We start from the raw sequence: 25,422 nt of genomic DNA, 5'->3' as shown, positions 1-25,422 counted from the left end.
AACACAAGAAAAACATGCCAACCACAGTCATTAATCATATATTCACAGCAATATTCAAAACTCATTTATATTGTCATAATACACAAACCCAGCATGTTATTTACAGGGCTTTAACAATACTTGCAAAGCATAATCATAACAGTCAATCACACTCTAAACAAAATGGACGCCCTCTGTGTACCTCACAGCAGCCACGTCATTTGCATGTTCACACACACAATCCAATCAGGCACGCAGCGCTGCAGCACGCTATCGTCACACACAGCCTCGTTTCACATTCAACTCTCTATCTTATTTTACACAGACGTCTTATATTTACACTCACTCTCAGGCCTGAAAGTTTTAGCGCCTACACAATTTTGACAAATTTAAGATAACGGGTCCAACCGAAGAAAGTCCAACTTTTTTGTAATCAATTAACCAGTATCAGCCTCTAACTGTATCTGGCCTGATCTCTAAAGTCCCTAAGTCAATTTACAGTGCCCAAAAAAGCGCAGATAAGGAGACTCTAACTCCTAGTTATTCTGGAGTGCCCCAAGCTCCACAGTGACCAACTGAACTAACCCTGTTCGCCGACAGGTCAAGGTTGCGCGTCCGCGGCCAGGAGGGAGCGTAACCTCCGGGCTATGCGCCTCCTAGTGGCCTCCAACCACCGTTCTAACAAAATTTATAATACTTTTAAACCGCCGTCAACCCTCTAAAACAAGAGTATGACTGACGCAGATGCAACGTTATGGACAATGGAGCCTCTAACTCTCAACATGGCCAACACAGATGCAATCCTTTAAACCAATGGAGCCTCTAACTCACAAAATGACCAATTCCCTATCAAGCTACCTGAGCCTCTAACTCAGTATTATTTTCATTTACCTTGAGCCTCTAACTCAGTATTATTTCTTTTACCTTGAGCCTCTAACTCAGAATTATTTCTTATAAGCTTATTTCAAATTTCAACACTCATGAGATTTTTCATCAAAATCAAAACAGGCCTTCACCAGTAATTTCAGTGAGTAGACTTTTAATTTATACAATCCAATTTGGCACAGTTTGGATTTACATTCAACAGGTTGTGCCTTACCTTTAGATGTGCTGGCCTGCCCACTCACGTCAGACCACTGGCTCGTGCCTGCCCGTTCGACCACCTCGGACCGTCCAAACCTCCAAAACTTCCCCCTCAATACCACAGGACGAGCCCCCAAAACTGTTACGGATTCAAATATTGAGGAGGGATACAGGAGGAAAACCCAAAATAACAACACTGGTCCGGCCGGGTCAAGTCAAACGATGATTTAATGAACACACGCGTGGGAGATGGACACCATACATCAGACAGCATCAGATCTCAATACAAACTCCACACACTCATTGTTTTATAAAAATCAGGGTATTAGAACGCCCCCTCATGCGTACAGATAATACAATACAGTCAATATTGACAACTTTAGACACATCAAGAAAAACATTCTCTTCGTCTCGAGGACAGACACTGGCTCCAGCGCCTCTCCTCGGAGCCAACTGTCCCCTACGGAGACACAACATTACAGCTGCAAGGTTTTCCAAATGATCAAGTTGACCTGTGTATAATACGCTGAGTCAGGGCTACAATATTAAATGCATGTTGGTTTAATGAACTGCCATTACTTAAAAACTTAATAAATTGATTGATTGAATCTTTATTTTGAACATGTTAAAAAGTACATCAACATAGAATCAACAGAGACAAATAAACAAAGCAAAGTTTAGTTAAAAGATATAACTGAATAAAAATCACAAAGAATCACATAATATCAGTGTTATGTAAGCGCGTGCAACCTCCTGAGCCCAAAGTCATCCCACACCATGGATCAGCCAGTCATAACGCTGACTGAAGTTTTTAACCCTTATTAACTCGGGCACAACTCTTTAATAAGCAACAACTGCCATATGTATAAGGTGATCATGTTTACACCTGCAAAAAAGAGATCATATAATTGTTCTGACACCTGTAAATAAAAGATTAACACCAGGTTATAACAATCACTGTAATAAAAAGGTTAAATGTAATGTCAATAACTTCAATCAATGTTTAATGCAATGCTTATTAAATGATTCTGATATAATGATGATGATTCTGCTAAAAATGAAGTAAAACACCCCTTTTCACCCGACAACTCCTTCCTCAGGGAATGCAGACCAGTTCAGAGTTTCCCGGGAAGGCTGTCACTGAAGGTAAATGGTTTCGCTGACAAAGAAGGTAACATATTAACAAAACAACAATGGCCCCACCTTATCATGCGAATTCCTGAGGATTCCTCACGAATTCCTGACCTCAGGAATTCGCATCCTGGGCCGTCTGACCTCAGGAATTCGCATGATAAGGTGGGGCCAGGTTTCACAATGAGCTCACCTGAAACTCTAGCTGATTGGGACCCACACCCAGTTTCACACCTTGGCTCAGGCGATTAGAGGATCATCAGGGGGTCCTTTTGTTCCTCTGTGGGGGGACACTCCCACTAGGTTTAAATCTGGGACTCCCACCCATTTGACCTTAGAACTGAAGAAGCTTCTCAAATGAGAGGTGAAACGTCTTCAAGTAACTTAAAGAAGTCCAGACGCTTTTCTTTGCAAGCTCCTTTGACTACGATGACCTGGATGACTGAGGACCTTCACAGACATCTGTTAGATCGATTGTTACAAACCAATCTCGCGGGTGACTGCATTCAAGAGCTGTCTGAGTATTAGCATCTTGAACTTGTACATTCATAGATACTTGTTCAAGACTCACAGCTTGCAGGATGGGACAAAGTCCTCCAACTTTTTTCGGAACAACAAAATAACAGCTGTACCAACCGTTTTATGTCTCTGATGCGGGGACCACTCATATTGCTCTTTTCTGCAATAGCGCCTTTATTTCTTCCCTCAGTATCATTGCTGCTTCGATGCCAATGGTAGTGTTTACAACTCTGCAGAAAGGAGGCGGCTTGACCTGGAACTGCAACTGGTAACCCATAGCAACAGTTTGCAGCACCCACGGAGAGGGCGCAAGTGTGTCACTGAGGGAAGTGAGCAGCCAGCCAGCGGGCGTGCAGCACCGTCGGTGGGGCATGTCGTCCCCGAGTGTGTCTGCAGGGGAATGCATCACCTGCCTGACCTGGCTCATTTTTCCTGCATGCTGAGTATTTGTGATTATTTGACAGTAAACACTCTTTATTGATTGTAACATGGGAATATGCACATTCATATGTTTTGGTGCAGGCAACCTTCCAGAGTTACAGCCTTAGGCATTTTGTAGGCATGGGGTTTGTGCTTGGGGCTGACAACCTGAACAGAACTTGGACGGCGACAGAGGGGTAAAAGCAGCTTCTCCCTGCCACTGGACTCTTTCTTCACTTAGAAACAGAACTGGGAGGGCTGAGGCTTCTTCCTCCTTGGCGTCGGGTCCCGCCGGTGCCCTTTGCTTCAGGCTGACTGGCATGTAGATCAGACTGGAGGATGTGCTTCCGCTGGCGGCACACCCACTGCTACAGTGGGTGCCGGTCTCTTGCCAGTCGGCAGAGGAGTGGTGGGTCTGTGAGAGCTAGCTGTGGGCTTGGGCTTCGCCTGATGTCTGGGAATGATGTTGCACAGAGCTTCTGTCTGCTTCTTCCTCAGATCAAACCTAATGTCTGAATAACCCAGCTGTAGACACTGGTTCATCCATATATACAGCCCTGTCCCTCTCCGGGACATCAGAGAGGGTCAGCCATAGGTGCCCCTATGCCACTACTGTCAAAGCCATCCTTCTTCCCAGGGAGAGCGCTGCACAGCGGGACTGACCACATTAACAACAGGTGCCAGCGGGCTGTCATCAGGAACCAGCGACCCGAGCTCCGCCAGGCACATTGCCTGGTACGTCTGGAGCATGGTGACAAATCATAGATGTCCAGGCTGATGTCCAGCACGTCATCGTCTTCCTGGGAAGCGTGCTGGGAACCATGCTCCTGCATGACCCCTCAACACATTCCATATGGTAAGCCCAGCTAACTGCGGGGACATCAACCAGGCTTCAGGCACCGTCTACAATCTCCTAGCGCGGACGATCCCCAGACAGGGCAGGCATCATGCTGGCTGTTGTGCAAAGAGAAACCGCATCCCTGAGGACAGGGGTGAACAGAAGATTTCTGCTTTGCTCACTTCGGTTTTAGTCACTGCGACGTGAAGAAAACACTGAGCAGTTTATATCAGTATGTGAATTGTCCCACACGCTTCTTAAGGCTCTGGATCTATGTTGATGTTATCATGTCTCTGCAAAAGGAGATATAGCTGCAGACAACGTCAGTGAGTTCATTAATGTCTCTACACGATTCTGTAAACACCGACCAGTCTGTACAGTCAAAGCAGCCCTGCAGGGCTAAAGAGGCGTCGTCACTCCAAACCTTTATGTGGTGTTTCCTCACCTTCTCTCTTCTCAGCACAGTCTTATAAACTGGCAGGAGATGCACCATGTTGTGATCCGAGGATCCAAGGGCGGGGCCAGCCACAGATGTGTACGCACCTTTTATGGAACCGTAACATAGATCCAGATAGCTGTCATAGCTTCATCATTCTCATCATTCTCTTAGGGCATCTCCTAATCAGAAGGTTGGTGGTTTGATCCCTGGCTACTCCAGTCTGTATGCCAAGTATCCTAAGATATCCAAGATACTAATCCCAAGCTGCTCTCCGATGTGTGTGAATGTTAGATAGGACAAAAAGTGAGGAAAGTTGTGTAAAGCACTTTAAGTGCTCAGATTGAGTAGAAAAGCAGAACCAGTCCATTTATCATGTAGCTACCCTGACATTTAATACTGGATACCATACTCTCTTTTAATGGAATTCATCCTTTTAACCACTGATCAGACTTCAAGAATTTGTCTTTTTCCTTACCGTGTTTGTCTCCCTTTGCATTTTTAATAATTCTTCTTGTGACCTTTTATTTTGAGTAAGATTTATTTTTATTTTTTTTTAAAAGTTATTTCAGCTTTTAATTGCTTTTAATTACTTTATCACATTCCTTTGTCCACCTTGGTACAATCTTCTTTTTGCTCTCACTTCCTTCTTTATAGTCAGCTTGCTGCTTGTAGAACAGGATTATACACATCATAAACATTCATATCAACTATGTTGCATTTCCTGGCCACTAAAAAGCCTGAGCAGAAATGAAACACCACTTCTGCGCACCCCCTGTATCATACTCCTCTACACCCAGTTCGATCTCAGTTATTACAGGATGGTGGTTACAGATCTGAGATCCCTGTGTTGGTTTTGTTCTGCCATTATTATAATAACGTTGGTCCAGGATTGATGTTATGTCATGGCTTTGCAATGTGAGGAAATTTTTTTTAAAATTTATATTATTCATGTTGGTTTACTAGTGTTTTTTTGTTTTTTTTGCTAATGCTAACTGGATGCTCAGACAGTTTCACTGGTCAGTTGTTCCCCTCCTCAGTTGTGTCCTTCAACATAAATACACCCTCAGTAGGGAGTGTATTTTACTCACAATACACCCTCTGCTGAGAGAGGCCTACCTCAGGCTGTTCAGATCTGGGTGTTTACCGTAACATCTCAGGGCCCAGATGGGTTTTTTTTCTCCTCATCTAGCCCTAGACTGCAGTGCTCAGCAGTCCCTGAAATTTCCCTGAGGGTGTTTGGGAAGTGTGTCTGTGGTTGTAGTGATGAAACCCAGCAGTTGACATCCACTGGGCAAACTGCTGCTCTCCAGATTTCCTGTTCTGCCTTCAGCTCGGTATATCGCAGCCTCTTCCCCTCACTGACGTCTTCCTTTGATACTGTAGTAGTAGCAGTACAGAGAGAGGTGGACCAAAGTACCAGACTGGTCTTAGGATGAATAAAAATGTACTACTTTGGCACTTTTGTTTCTTGTCCAGGTTTCAACTATAATATTTTGTGTGTTCCTTTTACCAAAATGCAATCGTACATTTACACTAATAAAAATTCAAGACAAAGTGATGCATTTCCTTGAAATTTTTATTCAAAAAACATACACAGCACAGGGTATTGGCTATAAATTACTACCCAGTTGTATGCAAAGTGACCCACCTACCACTGGGACAAAAACTTAAACACAAGAGCAGCAAATTTAGGTCAGAGTAATATCACAAACTAACCACCTATTACTAGTTTTAATTCACTTTTTGCATAAATAAATACATTTCTTAAAATATGGGAACCATACATATTCCCTTGTGAGTAATTTCAACTTTTGATCTCGCAAAAGTTCATCTTTATTATTTTTTCCTCCAATGTCTGTTGCGGGGCTCCGTATTTCCGGACTATACTACCTCTGTCTGAACTGTTTTCTTCTAAACTGGGGCACTGTGCCCCCACCACACTTCCATCCCATCACCTTGTTTCTCCGTCTTTCTGGCCCTGTCCCACTACAAACCGTCATCCACTCATCTTGGAAGTCGGAATACGCCCTAGTTCAATAATTCTGATTTAATCAAAAACGCACTATGAATTCACGTCGTCGTGCTCCATCCAGTACGTCACAACCGGTGCGTTCCAGATTACGTTTAAAGTTTCTTCCAGTTTTTTACTCTCGGAATCAGTGTTGCCAACTTAGCGACTTTGTCGCTATATTTAGCGGGTTTTCAGACCCCCTTAGCGACTTTTTTTTTCTAAAAAGCGACTAGCGACAAATCTGGCGACTTTTTCTGGTGTTATTGGAGACTTATTTATGACGACTTTTTGACGTGAAAGGGCGCGTTGCTCTTACTCTCAACAAGCAGCGGTGCTGCCGTGGGCACCTCACCCGTGCTAAAGCGCTCACGGGCGGAGGATAGTCCTCCCCCAGCTGCAGGAGATGTTCACACCTACGCGTCCAAACTGCAAATGAACCGTGCATGAGCGAAGCCGCTGCTCCCGCACTGACTGCAGTTCTTCTTTTACCGTTATGCTGTTTTGTGGATCACAAGGTTTAAAACTACTTATAAACACACACACACACACAAAGTAACTCCACCAGAGTGCCTATTTTGTGTCACTTTTGCCAGTCGAAGCCCGGTTAAAGGAGCAGGGTTGGAATTGTGACATTAAAAAAAAATAATTGCTAAAAGAAATTTAATTTGTAGTTGTAAATAAATTCTAAATGTATTTAGGACGTTTTTTGCTCACTTTATGTCTCTTCCACAATGTTATTTCTCTTTCCAACAGCGTAGGTTACAATTACGTTAACATGACCAATTATGCAAATTAGGCGATGACGTCATTTAGCGACTTCTAGCGACTTTTAGGACAGCTTTCCTTACTGAGGAGTTGGCAACACTGCTCGGAATTTTTATTAGAAATGGTCCCTCAATAGAAATTTCGCAAACGTAGGAGCAGCCTCACAATCCCAGAGTTAACCATTCAGAACACTGATAGCTTTTCAGCATGAACGCCCACACTAAACGAAGAGCAACGTTTAAGCTAACTTTCACTACAGAATTTTAAAGCGTTACTGTTATTTAAAAAAGAATTGCTTTAGTCGCGATATAAGGCAGCATGTTAGCCTGTGATATCATGGTTTCTGTGTTCCTCGTATTTGGTAAGTCAAACAACAGCTCCGTGTTTGCAGTACGCCTTTTATGTAAAGCTAACCTTAGCTTAGCTTGTAGCCTGTGTGGAGGATACTTATCACAGCGTCTTGATCCTGTGCTTGCCTGCAGCATGTCGCGCTGCCTCCGTGGTTTCTGCGGTGTCTTGTCACACAAAGGAGTATGCAACAAGGGATGGGCAGTGCTGCCCGATGTGCCAAGAAGGTACGATAAGAAAACCTTTCTAGAAGTAAACTCGCCCACATTATGTGAGTTCCCACTGTGAGAATAAAGAGTAAATAAAGAGCCGTCTATTTTAGTTGATGTTACAGCTGCTTCTTTTATCTCATAATTCTTTAAGTTAATAAACCAGAAAATCTGCTCTTTTTTTTAAATCATTTTTCCCCTGAAACTGTCAACTAACCTTCATAAATAGTTAGAATTGACACAGTTCAAATAATAGCTTTCAGGAAACATCACAAGTATTGTAAATAAATTGTAACTGTTTGTCTGAGGGGGCAGCACACAAACAAGTTATTAAGCTGCGCTTTCAGATGAGATAAACCTTTTTTTCATACCTCCAGTCCACCTCGACTCAGTTCATCTTACACATACTGAAACGTCATTTCATATGATCATATGTGTTGAGCATGTGCCTCTACAGCACTGTTGGCACAGGGTGAAATGTGGGGTAATGCAAGGCTTTGTGGCACACTATAACCATTTCAAATGTACCAGAGCTGTAGAGGTTTAAAAATAACTTGATCCCCATATTCACAGTTCAATTCACATGTTATTTATATAGCGCCAAATCACAACTACAGTCGCCTCAAAGCAGTTTATACTGTAAGGTAGACCCAACAGTAATACATACAAGAGACACACAATGACCTCTTTTGGTCACATCTTGAAACTGCTACTGTGTGAAAAAATAATGATGCACACAAGGATTGTACAATTCTAAACAAGGCAATTTCTTATACCCATCTATTAGTACCTGAAAAAAGTTGATTCTTTTCATCTACACGTACATTTGAAACGGTGATGAAACATTTCTCTATCTATCAACAATTAGTTCTTCATAATGCCCAAAAGATGACTAGGTAAGCTACTAGTCTGTGTTATCTTGTTGTTGTAATAATTACGTGAAATATGCAGATGGTTCACAGAGCAGAGGCTCCTCCACTATCAGAAAAAGTTGTAAGTGGTGCATACTGTTATCTGCTCCACAGCACATGCACGCAGTTTTGTATTTTGCAATAATTGCGCACACCAATTGTTCTTGAAATATAAAAAATTTCAAAATATAGTAGGAGTACAGAGGAAACTATTATATTCTGGCAGTTATTTTGCCAGTACCAGCTGGTGGTTGCTTAGTAACTTTACACAGTCTGTTGTGGTGTTTAAAGTTTTCTAAAATGTGTCTCTAAAAAGATTCACCCCAGATTTAATACACTGTGCATTCACTGTGCGTTTGTGTTCTTGACCTTTAATGTGGCTTTAATGTTCACATAAATGTTGTGCTGTGTTGAACAGGTACAGTTGTTCAGAGAGACTGCACAGCATATTCAGGAACTCGGTGCCGTTCATGTGAACTGGGGACTTTCATGAACCAACTCAATGGTCTGTCTAACTGTTTCCCCTGCAATACCTGTGATACAGGTACAGTAAGATGGAAACTTCTTTGTCAATTTTTAATTTAAAAAATAAAAAGGTTTTCAAATTGCACCAATGTTTTTTTTAGGTCATGGTCTCTTTGTCAAGCGGAACTGTACACCAAAAACGGACACAGTGTGTGATGTTTTAAATGGATATCACTGTAAAGATTTGATTGAGAGTAACGGATGTAGTTTGGCAGAGAAACATTCACAGTGTGAAGCTGGTCAGAGGATAAAAGAACCTGGTAAGAAAGTTTAAAGTCTAAGTCTATTTTTTAGATGAATACATAAATTGTGATGTTTTTGTGTAACAATGAATGTGTTTCTTTCAGGAACCAGCAGAAGTGACATAGTGTGTGAAGACTGTCAGCCAGGCTTCTTTTCCAAAGACGGTGTGAACTGCACTGCTTGGAAAACGTAGGTCATAATTTATAACAAAATCACTCTAAGTGTTTATTTTATTGTCAGTTATTGATCATCAATGTCTTAATGGAATCTCTCATATACTTCGCACTAGGGCTGTGCCACATCATATCATCTGCAATAATATCGTTATTACACTATACACTGTGTGTCGCTATAGCAAGAATATGTGTTTGTATCCTAGTGTTTATGACAAGGAGTCAAAACCATGCATGTCTGAATGTAAGAGCAGTGTGCAACTAAAAATGGAGCTACTTCAGCAGCTTCCAGTGAACACAGGACAAAAACATGCAGAAAAACTGTTTGGAAAAAAGTGAAAACAACAAACTGGTAGAAGAGGGTGAAAACACACCTTTGAGTAGAACGAGACACATGGGACATGAGCAGTCACTAGCTGCACTCGCTAGTTAGGCTCTATATAACAGGAGGAGCAAACAGTGGATGGAAATTAGTGATGCAGTCACATGATGGAAAAGCAGGACTTTAAGCATACACTTTAAGCATAGACTGACCAAGGCAGAAAATATTTTTTAATATTAATATATCTGTTACGTCCCTCTGCAGCCTCTAATCTGCTCAGTGTGTTCAGCTGGTGCTAATTGGCCATACCTAGTCAGGTGTGGATAAAAGCATACCTGAGGCAAGCTTCCCAGGGAGCTCACTAGTCTTTGCTTTGGTGGCACTAGCCATTTTAACCAACCTGATATTCCATTTTAAGATAAAACCTCTGTTCACCTACACTCTGGTATTCGTTTCCTTTTTTATGTTGCGGCTTTTGAGCCGGGTCGTAACAATATGACAATATTGTGCAGCTCCTAACTTTTTACAAGAGTAAGGCCATTTAATTAATTTCAAACTCAAGTTTTAAAAATTATTTTATACTTTCACTTGAAAATTCCAGGGAAAATACTACCTAGGCTACTTTTGTGCTTACATTTTCTTTCATTAGATTCACACTTCAGTTTAAGTAGTCTGACATTGGTGAGACTAGCTCCCTGGAAAAGAAGGATGCTTCATCTACTTACAGTTATTAATGCTGCTGCCTGTAAGCATTTAAAAAACATACAGTATTTTTTTCAATATCTTCATATCTCAGTTGTCATATATTACCCACCTCCACACAGAACTTTGGGAATTGCCCTCCTTTAGTAACCTGAGGACCAGTGATTCAGCTGATTAAACAGAAAATTAGCCAACTTTTATTTTAAAAATATTGTAATGGTACAAGAAAAACTTTGAATTTGTTTAAAATAAAGTTTTGAATAGTTTAAACTACAGTCATAGATTATTAGAGATTCATTAATAATAACATGGTGGTGTCTCAGTTACTGTGTATTGAAGATAAACACGAGTACCTCTGGAAACCTCTGCATGTGTCCCGTTCTGTCTGTAAACATGATAGCTTGAAATGTTTTGTCAGTTCTACACTTGTTGGAGTGTAGAACTGACAAAAATCCTCATGACTTAAGAGTGTATAATTCTTACAAACATTGTGCGTACTATCAACACATAGAAAGCACCCTATACAAATGTAAAACAGCATGTCACATTTGACCTCTGACCTCTCCTTCAATAGATCGAGACAGATGACAGCACAGTTGAGGCATCAGTTAATCCTGATGGCCACATTAGGACACATAAACATGAGCTCTGCTTTATCACAAACATCTTGTTTTTAGAGTGAAAACACAAGATGCTTGTCAGCAGGAATACTAACTGGAGCCCATATAGAATGCACTTTACAGATATTAATACACTGTTACATTTTTATGTCAGGCTCATAAAATAAAATAATAATTAACTTAGAACTTAAAAGTTGGCAGTACTGATGTGATATTTAGACCTGCATAATTCAGTTTTTCATCAACATTTGACAGGATATCAAAATATTATAACAATTTACATAAAATTATTATCTTGAAAATTCTCTGTGGTCCTGCTCCGTCACGTGGATTTATTTGGATTTTCTTTCTCTTTCACTTCTCCTTCCCAACAGTTGCTCAAACACACAGATAAAGGTCAGAGGAAGCTCAACCAGTGACGTTGTCTGTGGGAGAACATCAAGTCAACATTACTTTGTGTTTTTACCGTTTTTGCTTTGCTCAGTAGCATTTACTAGCCTTGTGACAGGTTAGTGCATCGTCTGCATTGTGTTGACTTTTCAGTTTAAAGCCTTAACAACAGTGTTGCCTTTTTGTTATTGCTTAGGGGTTTTTTTTCCTGCTGTAACACTAATTTTCTTTGTGTACCAATAAAGCAAAGAAGAAGAAGGAAGGAAAAAAATGTCCTTTTAAAAAGAAAATTGAACTCACTAACCATGAGAAGTTTATTTATATCATTAATAGACTTTTAGCTGGGAAGGCCAGAAGACCCAGCATTGACAACTGAACAGGTGCATTTGGATCACGGTGTTGTTCCAAAAGGTGATTTCTGGTGTTTCTGTATGTTTTTTGTTTTGTTTTTAATGTGTAATGTCTTTGCTTATATTGGTAAGTAGTTGCAATTTCTGCCTCTTGGCCCAACATCTCTTTAAAAAGACATTTTTAATGTCTATGAGGCTTTTTAACTGAATCCATGAAGCACATATAAAAGTCACTTTGTCAAAAACTGATTGCAGCTTCTACCTTGTGGGAAAAAATGTTGTTTGTGGTTCAAAATGACTCGATATCATTCATAACAGAAATGTTTGACATACTTTTTACACATTTTAGGCCAAAAGGTCATTTATTACGGTTTAAATGGGGGCAATCACTTTTTGGAAAATACCGGAAATCACTTTTCTGGCACCACAGCTAATTATAGAAAACATGTGTCCAAAGTCATATATTCACTAAAAGTGTAATTTAGTCACAAAGGACTAACATGTAGAGTATCAAATCACATTAAACATTGCAGAAATGTAATGTATCCTCTGTACTGTGTGTGCTGATGGGCTTTGGTCTGAAGGAGTTCATGTACAACAACATCAGATAAAGTCTGTGGAGGGACTTTACTGAATAACTGAACTTGTATAAAGTTATTAAAATCAAACTAACAGATTTGATGTCTGTTATGATGTATTTTGTTGATGCTGAAACTGTGGAACATACCTTAATTAATGTGTCATAAATATGAATATGGTGTTAATTTGAAGTATAATGGTAACTAACTAGTGACCTACTGGTTCACTTTTCATTCGCGGCCCTTTAAGTCACAGCTTACAGGCAAACAGCTCAAAGCAAATCTGATGAAAAGAAGCAAAGACTGTGGGAGAAGCAGTTGGAAAAGAAGAACTGCAATAAGAGTAAAAGTTACAGTGAAAATAAGATGGATGAAATAATCTGTTGTGTTCTGTCCAATAGAAGCCGTTTCGCCTTCTGTGGTGTGATTTTAACCTGAAGCTGCACTCGCTCATTCTTTTACAGCTTAAGAAAAACAAAGAAATGTTTTTAGATGTTTCAGAGTTTTTTTTATATCAGAATGAAAGAATGACTCAGATGAGGTCATAACAGACACTCCTTCATAAGATGACCTGTAAGTATAAAACGGTGTATATTTGTGGTTTTGCAGGAACAGCCTCCACAGACAGTGGATGCTCTGACTGCAGCAGTGGAACATTAACACCTTGTCACTCACGCACTAAGTAAGTGACACTTCAGAGCAGACATGGACACGTGATTTCTTCCAGTGCAACAACTTTTTAATTTTTTTCCCCCTCTGTACCTTCCAGATGTGAGTCACTAAACCAAATGATAACTCCAGGGCTTATGCTCAATGTTTGAAACAAAGGGGAAAAATTGTTACCATCACTGGCTGTGTGGTGGTTTTAGTTATGATTGCCATAGCTGTAGTGATTTTAATTATTGTCATTTTTAAAAGATGTATATATGTGAGGATGTCAAAGATCACTGATATCATGATTTAGATGATATTTTCTGTCAAGTAATAACTTTTTTAGACAAAAATAAAACTCAAAACAATATAGGAAATGAAAGTATTTATATTTTTTATTTTATTTCTGAGAAGGAAAGAAAAGAAAATGAAGCACTGAATGGGTCAAAGCAGCAGGCAAGACAACAGTGAAATGTTCACTGTGGACTCTGTGATCTTTTTCAAAAAGCAGCTAAAAACTCAACTTTTTAAACTTGTATTTGTGTGAAGTTTTGTTTTAATGTCTTAGAATTTTGTAATGAAGCACTTTGCGATATTTAGAGACGATCAGATTTTTACTGCAGCATTATGGAACAAAGAAGAGCAGTTTCTAATGTTTTTATCTTTCATATACAGATTTTCCTTGGAACTGGTTGTGGATGTTTGTGTAGATGAAAGTTCATAGTCAACACGTTCTCAATCCCAAAGCGTAACATTTTACGTTGCCATAGTTATCCTTGTAATGTATTTATGGGGAATATTTCATAAAAAAAAAAGGTTGACTGCACAGAGACAATAAAGAAAACCTTCAACAAACTTGTGTAAAGCAGACTGTAGTTCTTCAGATTCATGGACACTAAAAAGTTTGCATCTTTTTATGAAGTTAAGGAGCCAACATGTTAGTCGGTATCACAGACAGCTGGTTTTATTTCATTTCCTGCACCCTCACATCTCCAGTTTCACAGCCATGCACTTCCGGCCTTCTCGGTCTTCGAATGACCCGGCCCACGTAGACCGCGAAGGGCGGTGTCTGTCGGGGATACCTGGTTTTGGGACACAGCTATTAGATCCTACGATTTCCTTCAAGCCCTCTCCCCTTTTTTGTATTTATCTAAGCGAAGTTGATCCCCATCTGCCCTCAAACGTCATAAAATGGCTTGTTTTCGGTTTCTGTTTTAAGCCACAAAAACCGTTGATGCTCATTCTTTCCAACACTGAATTGATTTCTAGTGATGTGCGATACCACTGATTTCCTTTCCGATCCGATACCAAGTAATATTCAGGGTGGTATCGACGATACTGATCCGATACCGATACTTTGTACAAAAACGTATTTTATTTATTGTATCTCAAATTTTCGCCAAATATCAGATTACTTGTTCTCATCACTTAATAATGCAGAGTTAATCATATAGAAATGAAAATATAGAAATAGAAATAAAAAAAACTGAAGTTATGCGCTATTTGAACACGTTGCCTGCCTGCAGCACTAAAGGACTCTGTGAGAGACGTCTGATCTCGCCCTAGCAGCACCTGTCCCTCTACTCCTCTTCAGTTTGCCTCAATATACGCTTGTCATATTCTGTGATATGATTTACTCTGAGGTGTTTGACAAGGTTAGTGATGTTGCCACAACCATACATGCCAACCCTCCCGATTTTTCCGGGAGAATCCCGAATTTTAATATATTTTCAGGTGAGAATGTAGCTGTGTAAACTTGAAATATCTGACACATTGTTTTCAGACCCCCGCGGTCTTTCGTTACTCGGGTTAAACATGATATATAAGTCACTTTGATAACTTAAAAATGTTGTTGTTTGGCTTTTCCAGTTTTTGATTTGTTCGTGAGGAAATCGGTTTGGCTGAGATTAAAGTTATTAGATTAAATTAAATTTAACTTTATTAATCCATTGGGTGGGTTCCTCTGGGGTTTTCACACAGCTGAATAAACGTCAAACAGAAAACTGATTAAACAGAAGTGTGAGATGGTAGAGAGTTCACGCCAGCGCCAGGTTATATTTTAGATAGCAAGGAGCAGACGGCGGCGTTTCACTCCACCGAGGGAGCTCGTGACGTCATCAGGTGGAAGCAGCCTCTGAATTTGGAAACCCCGCTGTTTCCGGGCCGGCCAATAATAACGGTGACATTTAACGTATTTTATCCAATAAATAAACACTGTAAAATGAATTTATCCCCCCCCCCCAAACAGCCTTTTTGAATGTCTCCCTAGTATGTCCACAACACCTCACTTTTTTGCCACATGTATCGCAAACCACGTCTCAGCTGTTTGTGGAGGTAAAATAAGTCCACATATGACTCCAATTACGCTCAGCCATTGTTGTGAGTGCGCATGCCAGCGGCTGCAAGACATTTATACAGCCGTAATTTCGCAAATGACTATGAAAGGCGGAAGAGGAAGTAGTTCCTTTGAATGTAGACAATCTGAATGATATAGTTTCTTTCCACTGTGTTCCTGTTAATGATAAACTACAAATTTACCCTAAATTACTAAAATATCGATATTTTAATGTGAGAATCGATTCTAGAACATAAATGATTGGTATCGGAGGAATCGATATTTCAGAATCGATCCGCACATCACTATTGATTTCCTGTTTACACCCATATCAAAAGCGATCATTGCTGTTAGATTTATATAGAAATTTGGTGAAATAGAGCCTACAAATGTGTAGCGTGTTAGGATGTGATGTCATGGTTTCTGCGTTGTTTGTCTACGGTAAGTACAGCAGCAGTTTCGTGTATACGACACAGCTTTTAGCTTAAGCTAACCTTAGCTTAGCTTGTGAGCTAACTGAGCTATATATCTATCCCACGATATTAAAACTCATGTGTTTTCCTGTAGGATACGCCGCTGTCTTCATAGTGCCCGTGTTATCCTGTCGACCAAATGAGTATAAAACAAATGACGGACAGTGCTGCCCAATGTGCAACGAAGGTACGAAGAAAAGCGATGACAGCAATGAAACTCTTTGTAGTATTTAAACTATTGTTTTGACAGAAATGTGTACAAAGCTAAAAGCAGATCATTCTGAAACATAATATCTTTATAGAAGAAAGAAAAAAAACTAAACAAACCACAGATAAATAAAGAGGACCTGACTTTAATATTTGATCTTTGCTTGATTTCGTTTTTGAAATGACACGATAGACAGAAGTGTTTCTAACATGAAATGAAGGGTTTGCTTATACAGATGACAACCTTGTTTTTTTTGTAAAAGTTTTAAACATTTGTGTTAAATGAAAACACAATCTATCATTAGATATTTTATGTTGCATTTAAGTAATTAATAATTACTTCCTGCATCTCAGTCAAACATAAAAGGAGAAATATGTGTGTTTTATGTGTTATTGACCCAGAAAACCTGTTGTCTTCATTTTTTTTTCTTCCAACAGTCAGATAAATTTATTGATACTTAGAACTGACACAGTTCACAAAATGTTTTCCAGAAGCAGTAAAATGAAGCACAAGTTGCATTACCAGCAACGGGAGACAAAATATGTAAAGGCAAGAAGTCGGTAGTGAGCAAGCAACATATGAAGTACATTCCAGGGTTCTTAAAACAATTAAGCAAGATGGATAGTATGTCTTTACATGTAAATGTGTTAACAATGTCTGTTTACCCACTTTCCTGTGATTGTTTCCTTGTTGGCTTGAAGTGAAATATCCCTATGCTGTTACTTCAGGTTGCTGGAACTGCATGTGTCCATTTCACACTTTGGAGAGGCCAAGCATGAAATGGACACAGTGGACCAATGTGTTTATTACATGTTTTACTGTACTGGGTCAGGAAAAAGGGGCACATTGAATTTTCAGATCAGTAATGTTGTATCGCTCAGTTCACTTGTGATTTCCAAGCTGCTTGACCTATCGTAAAGACACCCCAACACTACAACACTACTTTAGGTTCACTCTGGGATAAATGGTGAAAGTCTGACATAAATGTTGTGCTGTGTTGAACAGGTAGAGTTGTTCAGAAAGACTGCACAGTAAATTCAGGAACTCAGTGCCGTTTCTGTGACCTGGGGACTTTCATGAACCAACCCAACGGCCTGTCTACCTGTTTCCCCTGCACATCCTGTGACACAGGTACAGTGAGATGGGAAATCCTTTGTAAATTTTAAATTAAAAAAATAAATCTTTCATTTAAAAGTAAATTACAGAATATTTTTACACTAATGTTTTTGTTTTGTTTTTTTTAGGCCATGGTCTTTTTGTCAAGCGGGACTGTACAGCAACAACTGACACAGTGTGTGACGTTTTAAATGGATATCACTGTAAAGATTTGATAGACAGTAACGGATGTAGTTTGACAGAGAAACATTCACAGTGTGCAGCTGGTCAGAGGATAAAAGAACCTGGTAAGAAAAATTAAAGTCTAAGACTATTTAGATGAGCTGATAAATTAGATTTTTTTTGTGTAACAATGAATGTGTTTCTTTCAGGGACCAGCAGAAGTGACACAGTTTGTGAAGACTGTCAGCCAGGCTTCTTTTCCAAGGACGGTGTGAACTGCACGGCTTGGAAAGTGTAGGTCATAATTTATAATAAAATCACTCTAAAAGTGTTTAATATATTCAGTTATTGATCATCAATGTCTTAATGGAATCTCTCATATACTTGGGACTAGGGCTGTGCCACATCATATCATCTGCAATAATACCGGTATTACACTACAGTGGGGCAAAAAAGTATTTAGTCAGCCACCGATTGTGCAAGTTCCCCCACTTAAAATGATGACAGAGGTCAGTAATTTGCACCAGAGGTACACTTCAACTGTGAGAGACAGAATGTGAAAAAAAAATCCATGAATTCACATGGTAGGATTTGTAAAGAATTTATTCGTAAATCAGGGTGGAAAATAAGTATTTGGTCAATAACAAAAATACAACTCAATACTTTGTAACATAACCTTTGTTGGCAATAACAGAGGTCAAACATTTACTATAGGTCTTTACCAGGTTTGCACACACAGTAGCTGGTATTTTGGCCCATTCCTCCATGCAGATCTTCTCAAGAGCAGTGATGTTTTGGGGCTGTCGCCGAGCAACACGGACTTTCAACTCCCGCCACAGATTTTCTATGGGGTTGAGGTCTGGAGACTGGCTAGGCCACTCCAGGACTTTCAAATGCTTCTTACGGAGCCACTCCTTTGTTGCCCGGGCGGTGTGTTTTGGATCATTGTCATGTTGGAAGACCCAGCCTCGTTTCATCTTCAAAGTTCTCACTGATGGAAGGAGGTTTTGGCTCAAAATCTCACGATACTTGGCCCCATTCATTCTGTCCTTAACACGGATCAGTCGTCCTGTCCCCTTGGCAGAAAAACAGCCCCATAGCATGATGTTTCCACCCCCATGCTTCACAGTAGGTATGGTGTTCTTGGGATGCAACTCAGTATTCTTCTTCCTCCAAACACGACGAGTTGAGTTTATACCAAAAAGTTCTACTTTGGTTTCATCTGACCACATGACATTCTCCCAATCCTCTGCTGTATCATCCATGTGCTCTCTGGCAAACTTCAGACGGGCCTGGACATGCACTGGCTTCAGCAGCGGAACACGTCTGGCACTGCGGGATTTGATTCCCTGCCGTTGTAGTGTGTTACTGATGGTGACCTTTGTTACTTTGGTCCCAGCTCTCTGCAGGTCATTCACCAGGTATCCCCGTGTGGTTCTGGGATCTTTGCTCACCGTTCTCATGATCATTTTGACCCCACGGGATGAGATCTTGCGTGGAGCCCCAGATGGAGGGAGATTATCAGTGGTCTTGTATGTCTTCCATTTTCTGATGATTGCTCTCACAGTTGATTTTTTCACACCAAGCTGCTTGCCTGTTGTAGATTCACTCTTCCCAGTCTGGTGCAGGTCTACAATTCTTTTCCTGGTGTCCTTCGAAAGCTCTTTGGTCTTGGCCATGGCGGAGTTTGGAGTCTGACTGGTTGAGGCTGTGGACAGGTGTCTTTTATACAGATGATGAGGTCAAACAGGTTCCATTCATACAGGTAACGAGTGGGGGGCAGAAAAGCTTCTTACAGAAGACGTTACAGGTCTGTGAGAGCCAGGGATTTTCCTTGTTTGAGGTGACCAAATACTTATTTTCCACCCTGATTTACGAATAAATTCTTTACAAATCCTACCATGTGAATTCATGGATTTTTTTTTCACATTCTGTCTCTCACAGTTGAAGTGTACCTCTGGTGCAAATTACTGACCTCTGTCATCATTTTAAGTGGGGGAACTTGCACAATCGGTGGCTGACTAAATACTTTTTTGCCCCACTGTATATACTGTGTGTTGCTATAGCAACATTATGTGTTTGTTTCCTAGTGTTTATGACAAGGAGTCAAAACCATGCATGTCTAAATGTAAGAGCAGTGTTTCAATGATGATTTAGTAACTAAAAATGGAGCTACTTCAGCAGCCTCCAGCAAACACAGGAGAAAACATGCAGGAAATCTGTTTGTAAAAAGTGGAAAACACTCCGTTGAGTAGAACGAGGCTATGAAGACACATGAGGAGACAGGAGCAGTCACTAGCTGCACTTGCTAGTTAGACTGTATATAACAGGAGGAGCAAACAATGTGTGGAAATTAATGATGCAGTAACATGATGGAAAAGCAGGACTTTAAGTAGTTGGTTAAAATCCTGACACGATAAATTGCCCCAGATAGAAAATATTTTTTATTTTTATATTTTTTGATTTATTAATAACAGTTTTAAAAGTTTTTTATACTTTATTTGAAAATTCCAGGGAAAATACTACCTGCGCTACTTTTGAACTTACGTCTTCTTTTGTTAGATTCACACTTCAGTTTAAGTAGTCTGACATTGATGACGGTAGCACTACAGTTATAAATGCTGCTACCTGCAACCATTTTAAAACTCAATGCTTTTTTTTCTATATTTTCATATCTCAGTGATATATTACCCACCTCCACACGAGACTTTGGGATTTGCCCCCCTTTAGTAACCTGAGAACCAGTGATTTAGCTGATTAAACAGAAAATTAGCCAACTTTTGATTTTAATGTTGTAATTGTAGAATAAATACTTTGAATTTGTTGAAAATAAAGTTTGTATAATTTAAAATACAGTCATATATTATCAGAGATTAATTAATAGTAACAGCGTGGTGTCTCAGTTACTGTGTATAGAAGATAAACATGATTACCTCTGGAAAGGAGGTCATGTTTTTAATAGGGTGTGTGTGCATGTGTGCCGTTCTGTCTGTAAACATGATAGCTTGAAAGGTTTCGAATGAGTTCTGATAAAACCTTGTTGGAGTGTAGAACTGACAAAAATCCTCATAACTTAGAGCAGTGTTTCCCAACCACTGTGCCGCAGCACATAAGTGTGCCATGAGAAATGATCAGGTGTGCTATGGAAGATTATCTGGTTCCACCTGATTAGTACTCGAAGCGTCCGGCATGAGTCACGGGCAGAACAATTACATTCTCTTCCACTAGGGGGCAGTACAACTATATGCTCTAATTAAATGAGTTGCCAACTGCCACAAATGTAAAACACCATGTCACATTTGACCTCTGACCTCTCCTTCAATAGACTGAGACAGATGACAGCACAGATGTGGCATCAGTTAATCCTGATGGCCACATTCAAACACATTACAGATGTAAACAGGAGCTCTGCTTTATCATAAACTCCTTGTGTTTAGAGTGAAAACACAAGATGTTTGTCAGAAGGAACACTAACTGTAGTCCATGTACTTGTACAATGCACGTTACAGATTTCAGTACACTGTTACACTTGATGTCAGGCTCCTAAAATAAAATAATAATTAACATAGAACTTAAAAGTTGGCAGTACTGATGTGATATTTAGACCTGCATAATTCAGTTTTTCATAAACATATGACAGGATATTAAAATATTATAACTATTATTATCTTGATAATTCTCTATGGTCCTGCTCCGTCACGTGGATTTATTTGGATTTTCTTTCTCTTTCACTTCTCCTTTCCAACAGTTGCTCAAACACACAGATAAAGGTCAAAGGAAGCTCAACCAGTGACGTTGTCTGTGGGAGAACATCTAGTCAACATTACTCTGTGTTTTTACCTTTTTTGCTTTGCTCAGTAGCATTTGCTAGCCTTGTGACAGGTTAGTGCATCGTCTGCATTGTGTTGACTTTTCAGTTTAAAGCCTTAACAACAGTGTTGCCTTTTTATTATTGCTTGGGGGTTTTTTCCTGCTGTAACACTAATTTTCTTTGTGTGATAATAAACCAAAGAAAAGGAAGGAAGGAAAAAAAATCTTTTTACAAAGAAAATTGAACTCACTAACCATGAGCAATTTATTTATACCATTAGTAGACTTTTAGCTGGGAAGGCCAGAAGACCCAGCATTGACAACTGAACAGGTGCAGTTGGATCACGGTGTTGTTCCAAAAGGCGATTTCTGGTGTTTGTGTATGTATGTGTAATGTCTTTGTTTATACTGGAAGGTAGACTGCAGTCAAAACGGTTTATGAAGGAGTTGTATATAAAATAAAGAAATTACCTGTTTTGCAAATATCTTTATGACTGCATTATTGTACCCAAATTATAATCAGTCTGGTTGTTGACCACTTAAAATGTCTAAAAAACTATTATGTTATATTTGTTGCAATTTCTATTAGCCTCTTGACCCAACTTCTCTTTAAAAAGACATTTTTAATGTCTATGAGGCTTTTTAGCTGGATCCATGAAGCATATAAAAAAGACACTTTGTCAAAAACTGATTGCAGCTTCTACCTTGTGGAAACAATGTTGTTTGTGGTTCAAAATGACTCGATATCATTCATGATGGAAACGTTTGACATATTTTTTTTTTATACATTATAGGCTAAAATACTGAAAATCACTTTTTTGGCACCACAACTAACCATAGAAAACAGATGTGTCCAAAGTCAGAGGCTGTATTTAGTCACAAAGGACTAAGATGTAGAGTATCACATTAAACAGTGCAGAAATGTAGTTTATCCTCTGTACTGTGTGTGCTGATGGGCTTTGGGCTGAAGGAAAAGAGTTCATGTACAGCAACATCAGATAAGTCTGTGGAGGGACTTGACTGAATCTAAAGGTGTTCACTGCATGAAGACAGAAACACAGGAGCTGTAAACCAGGACACATCAGCCAGCGTGGTTGATTCTCTTGCTATAAGACATACCAGAGTACCAGATTGATACAAACATGTAATGTAAATATAAATATTCATAAATCATATACAATTCTGTTCAGTCTTGTATAAAGTTTTTAAAATCAAACTAACAGATTTGATGGCTGTTATGATGTATTTGGTTGATGCTGAAACTGTGGAACATACTTTAATTAATGTTTCATAAACTCTGAATATTGTGTTAATTTGAAGTAAAATGGAAAGGACCATAACAAACTAGTGACCTGCTGGTTCACTTTTCATTCACGGCCCTTTAAGTCACAGCTTACAGGCAAACAGCTCAAAGCAAACCTGATGAAAAGAAGCAAAGACTGTGGGAGAAGCAGTTGAGGAAAAGAACTGCAATAAGAGTAAAAGTTACAGTGAAAACAAGCTGGATGAAATAATCTGTTGGCCAAGTTCAGTGTTCTGTCCAATAGAAGCTGATTCGCCTTCTGTGGTGTGATTTTAACCTGAAGCTGCACTCGGAGTGATTAAATTTGGAATCTAAAAGCAATGTGAGGATGACAAAGAACACTGACATCATGATTTATATTATATTTTCTGTCAATAACTTTTTCCTCAGACAAAAATGGAACTCAAAACAACACAGGAAATGACATTTTTTATGTCTTTTTTTATTATTTCTGTGAAGGAAGGAAAAGAAACAGAGGTACTGAATGGGTCAAAGGAGCAGGTAAGACAACAGTGAGGTGTTTGTTGTGGAATATTTAAAAAAAAAAAAAAAGCAGCTAAAAACTCAACTTTTTAAACTTGCTTTTGGGTAAATTTGTGTTTTAATTTCTTCGTATCTGTCACAGATTATTAAGCAGCGAACTCACTCGCAGGACTCTTAAGTTTAGAGAGAAGGTGAAGGATTTATTTACAATGTGGCACCAAGTGAGGATATATGCATATATACAGTGAGACAAATAACATGGGACTACAGGGGGGGTGGAGGGGGTTCCGAAGGGGAGGGAAGGTCCAAGGAAGGCGCACACACGCTCCTCTTCTACTGAATCCACAACTCACTCAGATAGTCTGATCCAAAATGCTCATGCTCACTCACACACATCCACAGGAATCCAGACAGCAGGGAAGATGGGCAGGGAATCCAGAAGGCCTGTACACAGAGGGAAACAATGTTAGGAGGAAGCTCTAGGAAATCACAAAGAATGCTCAAAGGGCTAGGCTACACTGACGCTAGGTAGTGTGACAATACCGTGAGGAAGCAGCCTCTCCTGCCGTCTTAAGTAGTTTACCAGTAATAATACATGTGATGAGAAGCCAGAGCAGCATCAGTGTAAACAAGCCACAGGTATGTGTTGAGGGCGGGCTCAGAGGCGGGGAAGCAAGGTCCAGTTCTGCCCTGGTGGGAGAAAAGACAAACACACCACAACCTCTCCAGATCTTGAGAACCATGACAGCATCCTGTAGTGAAGCACTTTGCGATATTTATGAGATGATCAGACCTTTACTGCAGCATTATGGAACAAATGAGGGGAGCAGTTTGTAATGTTTTTATCTTTGCTATACACATTTTCTGTGGAATTCATTGTAGATGTTTGTGTAGATACAAGTTTATATTTATCCTTGTAATGTATTTATGGGGAATATTTCATAAACAGGTTGACTGAATAGAGACAATAAAGAAAACCTTCAACAAACTTGTGTACAGCAGACGTACAGTAGTTCTTCATCAGATTCACGGACACGTTTTCTAAAAAGTTTACATCATTTTAAAAAGTTAACATGTTAGTTGGTATCACAGACAGCTGGTTTTATTTCATTTCTTGCATCCTCACATTTCCAAGATTCAGTGTAAGTGAAGCTACTGCCGTGTTGATCATTATGAGGTCACAAATTATTTGAGTCTACATACAAAAAAGATTAATCAAATGGAAGAGGAGACTGTGAGGATGGAGACAGGGAGACATCAGGATGTCCTGAAAGATAACGTAGCTGTTGAAACTGCTGGTTTTCTCCAATCACTGCTTTGTACTGATGCTGCTTAATAATACCAGTGAAGAGGTGACTGTCAATTTTATATAAAGACACTCACTTGTTCTTTGTTTGTTTGTTTTTACTTGTCTTATCTATTTATACTTGAAGTAATGATAGTACTGAATTGTTTTATACTTCTTGTGCTCTTTTATCCAATCCATCACTGGATTTTCAACTCTTTGCAGTGAATACACCACGACGTCTCATCATCTGGAGATTACGTTTCACCAAACTAACCACCACACTCCCTCTTAAATAATTACTCTTAAAACCTAAATATTAATTAATGGTAACCCTCTATGTGGCTATAAATTATTTACTTTTTATTTCACAGTGGCAAATACGAATCGGGGTACAGGTTCAAATAAAAATCCCAGCTTCATTATTCATTAGTAAAATCTTCGGCTACGAATACTTCCGCGATCCTCAGTCTGTCTCGTGTTACTCATACATATTCATCGGGTTCAGGAGTAAAACAATCGCTGGAATGTGTACAAATTAAACATTAAATCCTACGATTTCCTTCAAACTCTCTGTTTTATTGTCTCTGTTTAAACGAAGATGATCCTTATAAAACATAAGTAAAATATCTTCAGTTTGTCGACAAAAGTCATGCGAATCGTCAGTGTGGGACGGTGTTCTGACAAAACGTCCTACCTTGTCAAAACATCCTACCGTAGCGTAAATTTATAGTCTTGTCTATCAATCCGTGCTACCTTATCAGAATATGCTACCTTAAGTGGTTAATGGCTCCGTCGTATAGGTTGGACGTTCAGATGGCCAAACCACACTTCAATACTTTGAGTTATGTCGCTAGGACGTTAATAACATGCTTCCTGCATGGATTTATTTAGGTAGCATGTTCAGATGGCCAAATCACACTATCAAAACATGCTTCCTGCATGGATTTATTTAGGTAGCATGTTCAGATGGCCAAATCACACTATTAAAACATGTTTCCAGCATGGTTTTATTTAGGTAGCATGTTCAGATGGCCAAA

At 39.5% G+C, this 25,422-nt stretch overlaps 2 protein-coding genes across 5 annotated transcripts; both read left to right on the top strand.

Moving 5' to 3' along the window:
* The first annotated feature begins 7,159 nt into the window (after positions 1–7,159).
* On the top strand, positions 7,160–14,031 carry LOC102777837 (tumor necrosis factor receptor superfamily member 5-like). 4 transcript variants are annotated; one of them, XM_087831607.1, is made up of 8 exons: positions 7,160–7,546; positions 7,668–7,760; positions 9,072–9,197; positions 9,280–9,438; positions 9,526–9,610; positions 11,613–11,746; positions 13,166–13,238; positions 13,883–14,031. In XM_087831607.1, exons 1-8 carry the CDS (start codon positions 7,504–7,506, stop codon positions 13,929–13,931), a joined length of 762 nt encoding a protein of 253 aa, XP_087687733.1. In that variant the 5' UTR covers positions 7,160–7,503; the 3' UTR covers positions 13,932–14,031. The 4 variants fall into 4 exon arrangements, 3 of the variants coding, with proteins under 3 accessions (XP_087687733.1, XP_087687732.1, XP_006792259.1); XM_087831606.1 differs by having other exon boundaries at positions 13,326–14,031; XR_015716765.1 differs by lacking the exon at positions 13,883–14,031 and having other exon boundaries at positions 7,164–7,546; positions 11,613–12,039; positions 13,166–13,229.
* A 1,630-nt stretch (positions 14,032–15,661) lies between these two features.
* On the top strand, positions 15,662–23,914 carry LOC102778131 (tumor necrosis factor receptor superfamily member 14-like). Its single transcript, XM_087831608.1, has 6 exons — positions 15,662–15,983; positions 16,110–16,202; positions 17,229–17,354; positions 17,468–17,626; positions 17,711–17,795; positions 21,250–23,914. The coding sequence occupies exons 1-6, from the start codon at positions 15,932–15,934 to the stop codon at positions 21,386–21,388; spliced, it is 654 nt and encodes a 217-aa protein (XP_087687734.1). The 5' UTR covers positions 15,662–15,931; the 3' UTR covers positions 21,389–23,914.
* Positions 23,915–25,422: the final 1,508 nt, after the last annotated feature.

This window comes from Neolamprologus brichardi, chromosome 18 (assembly GCF_056152115.1).
Source record: "Neolamprologus brichardi isolate AB-2024 chromosome 18, ASM5615211v1, whole genome shotgun sequence".
NCBI classification, from domain to species: Eukaryota; Metazoa; Chordata; class Actinopteri; order Cichliformes; family Cichlidae; genus Neolamprologus; species Neolamprologus brichardi.
This window is presented reverse-complemented; position numbering and strand designations above follow the sequence as displayed.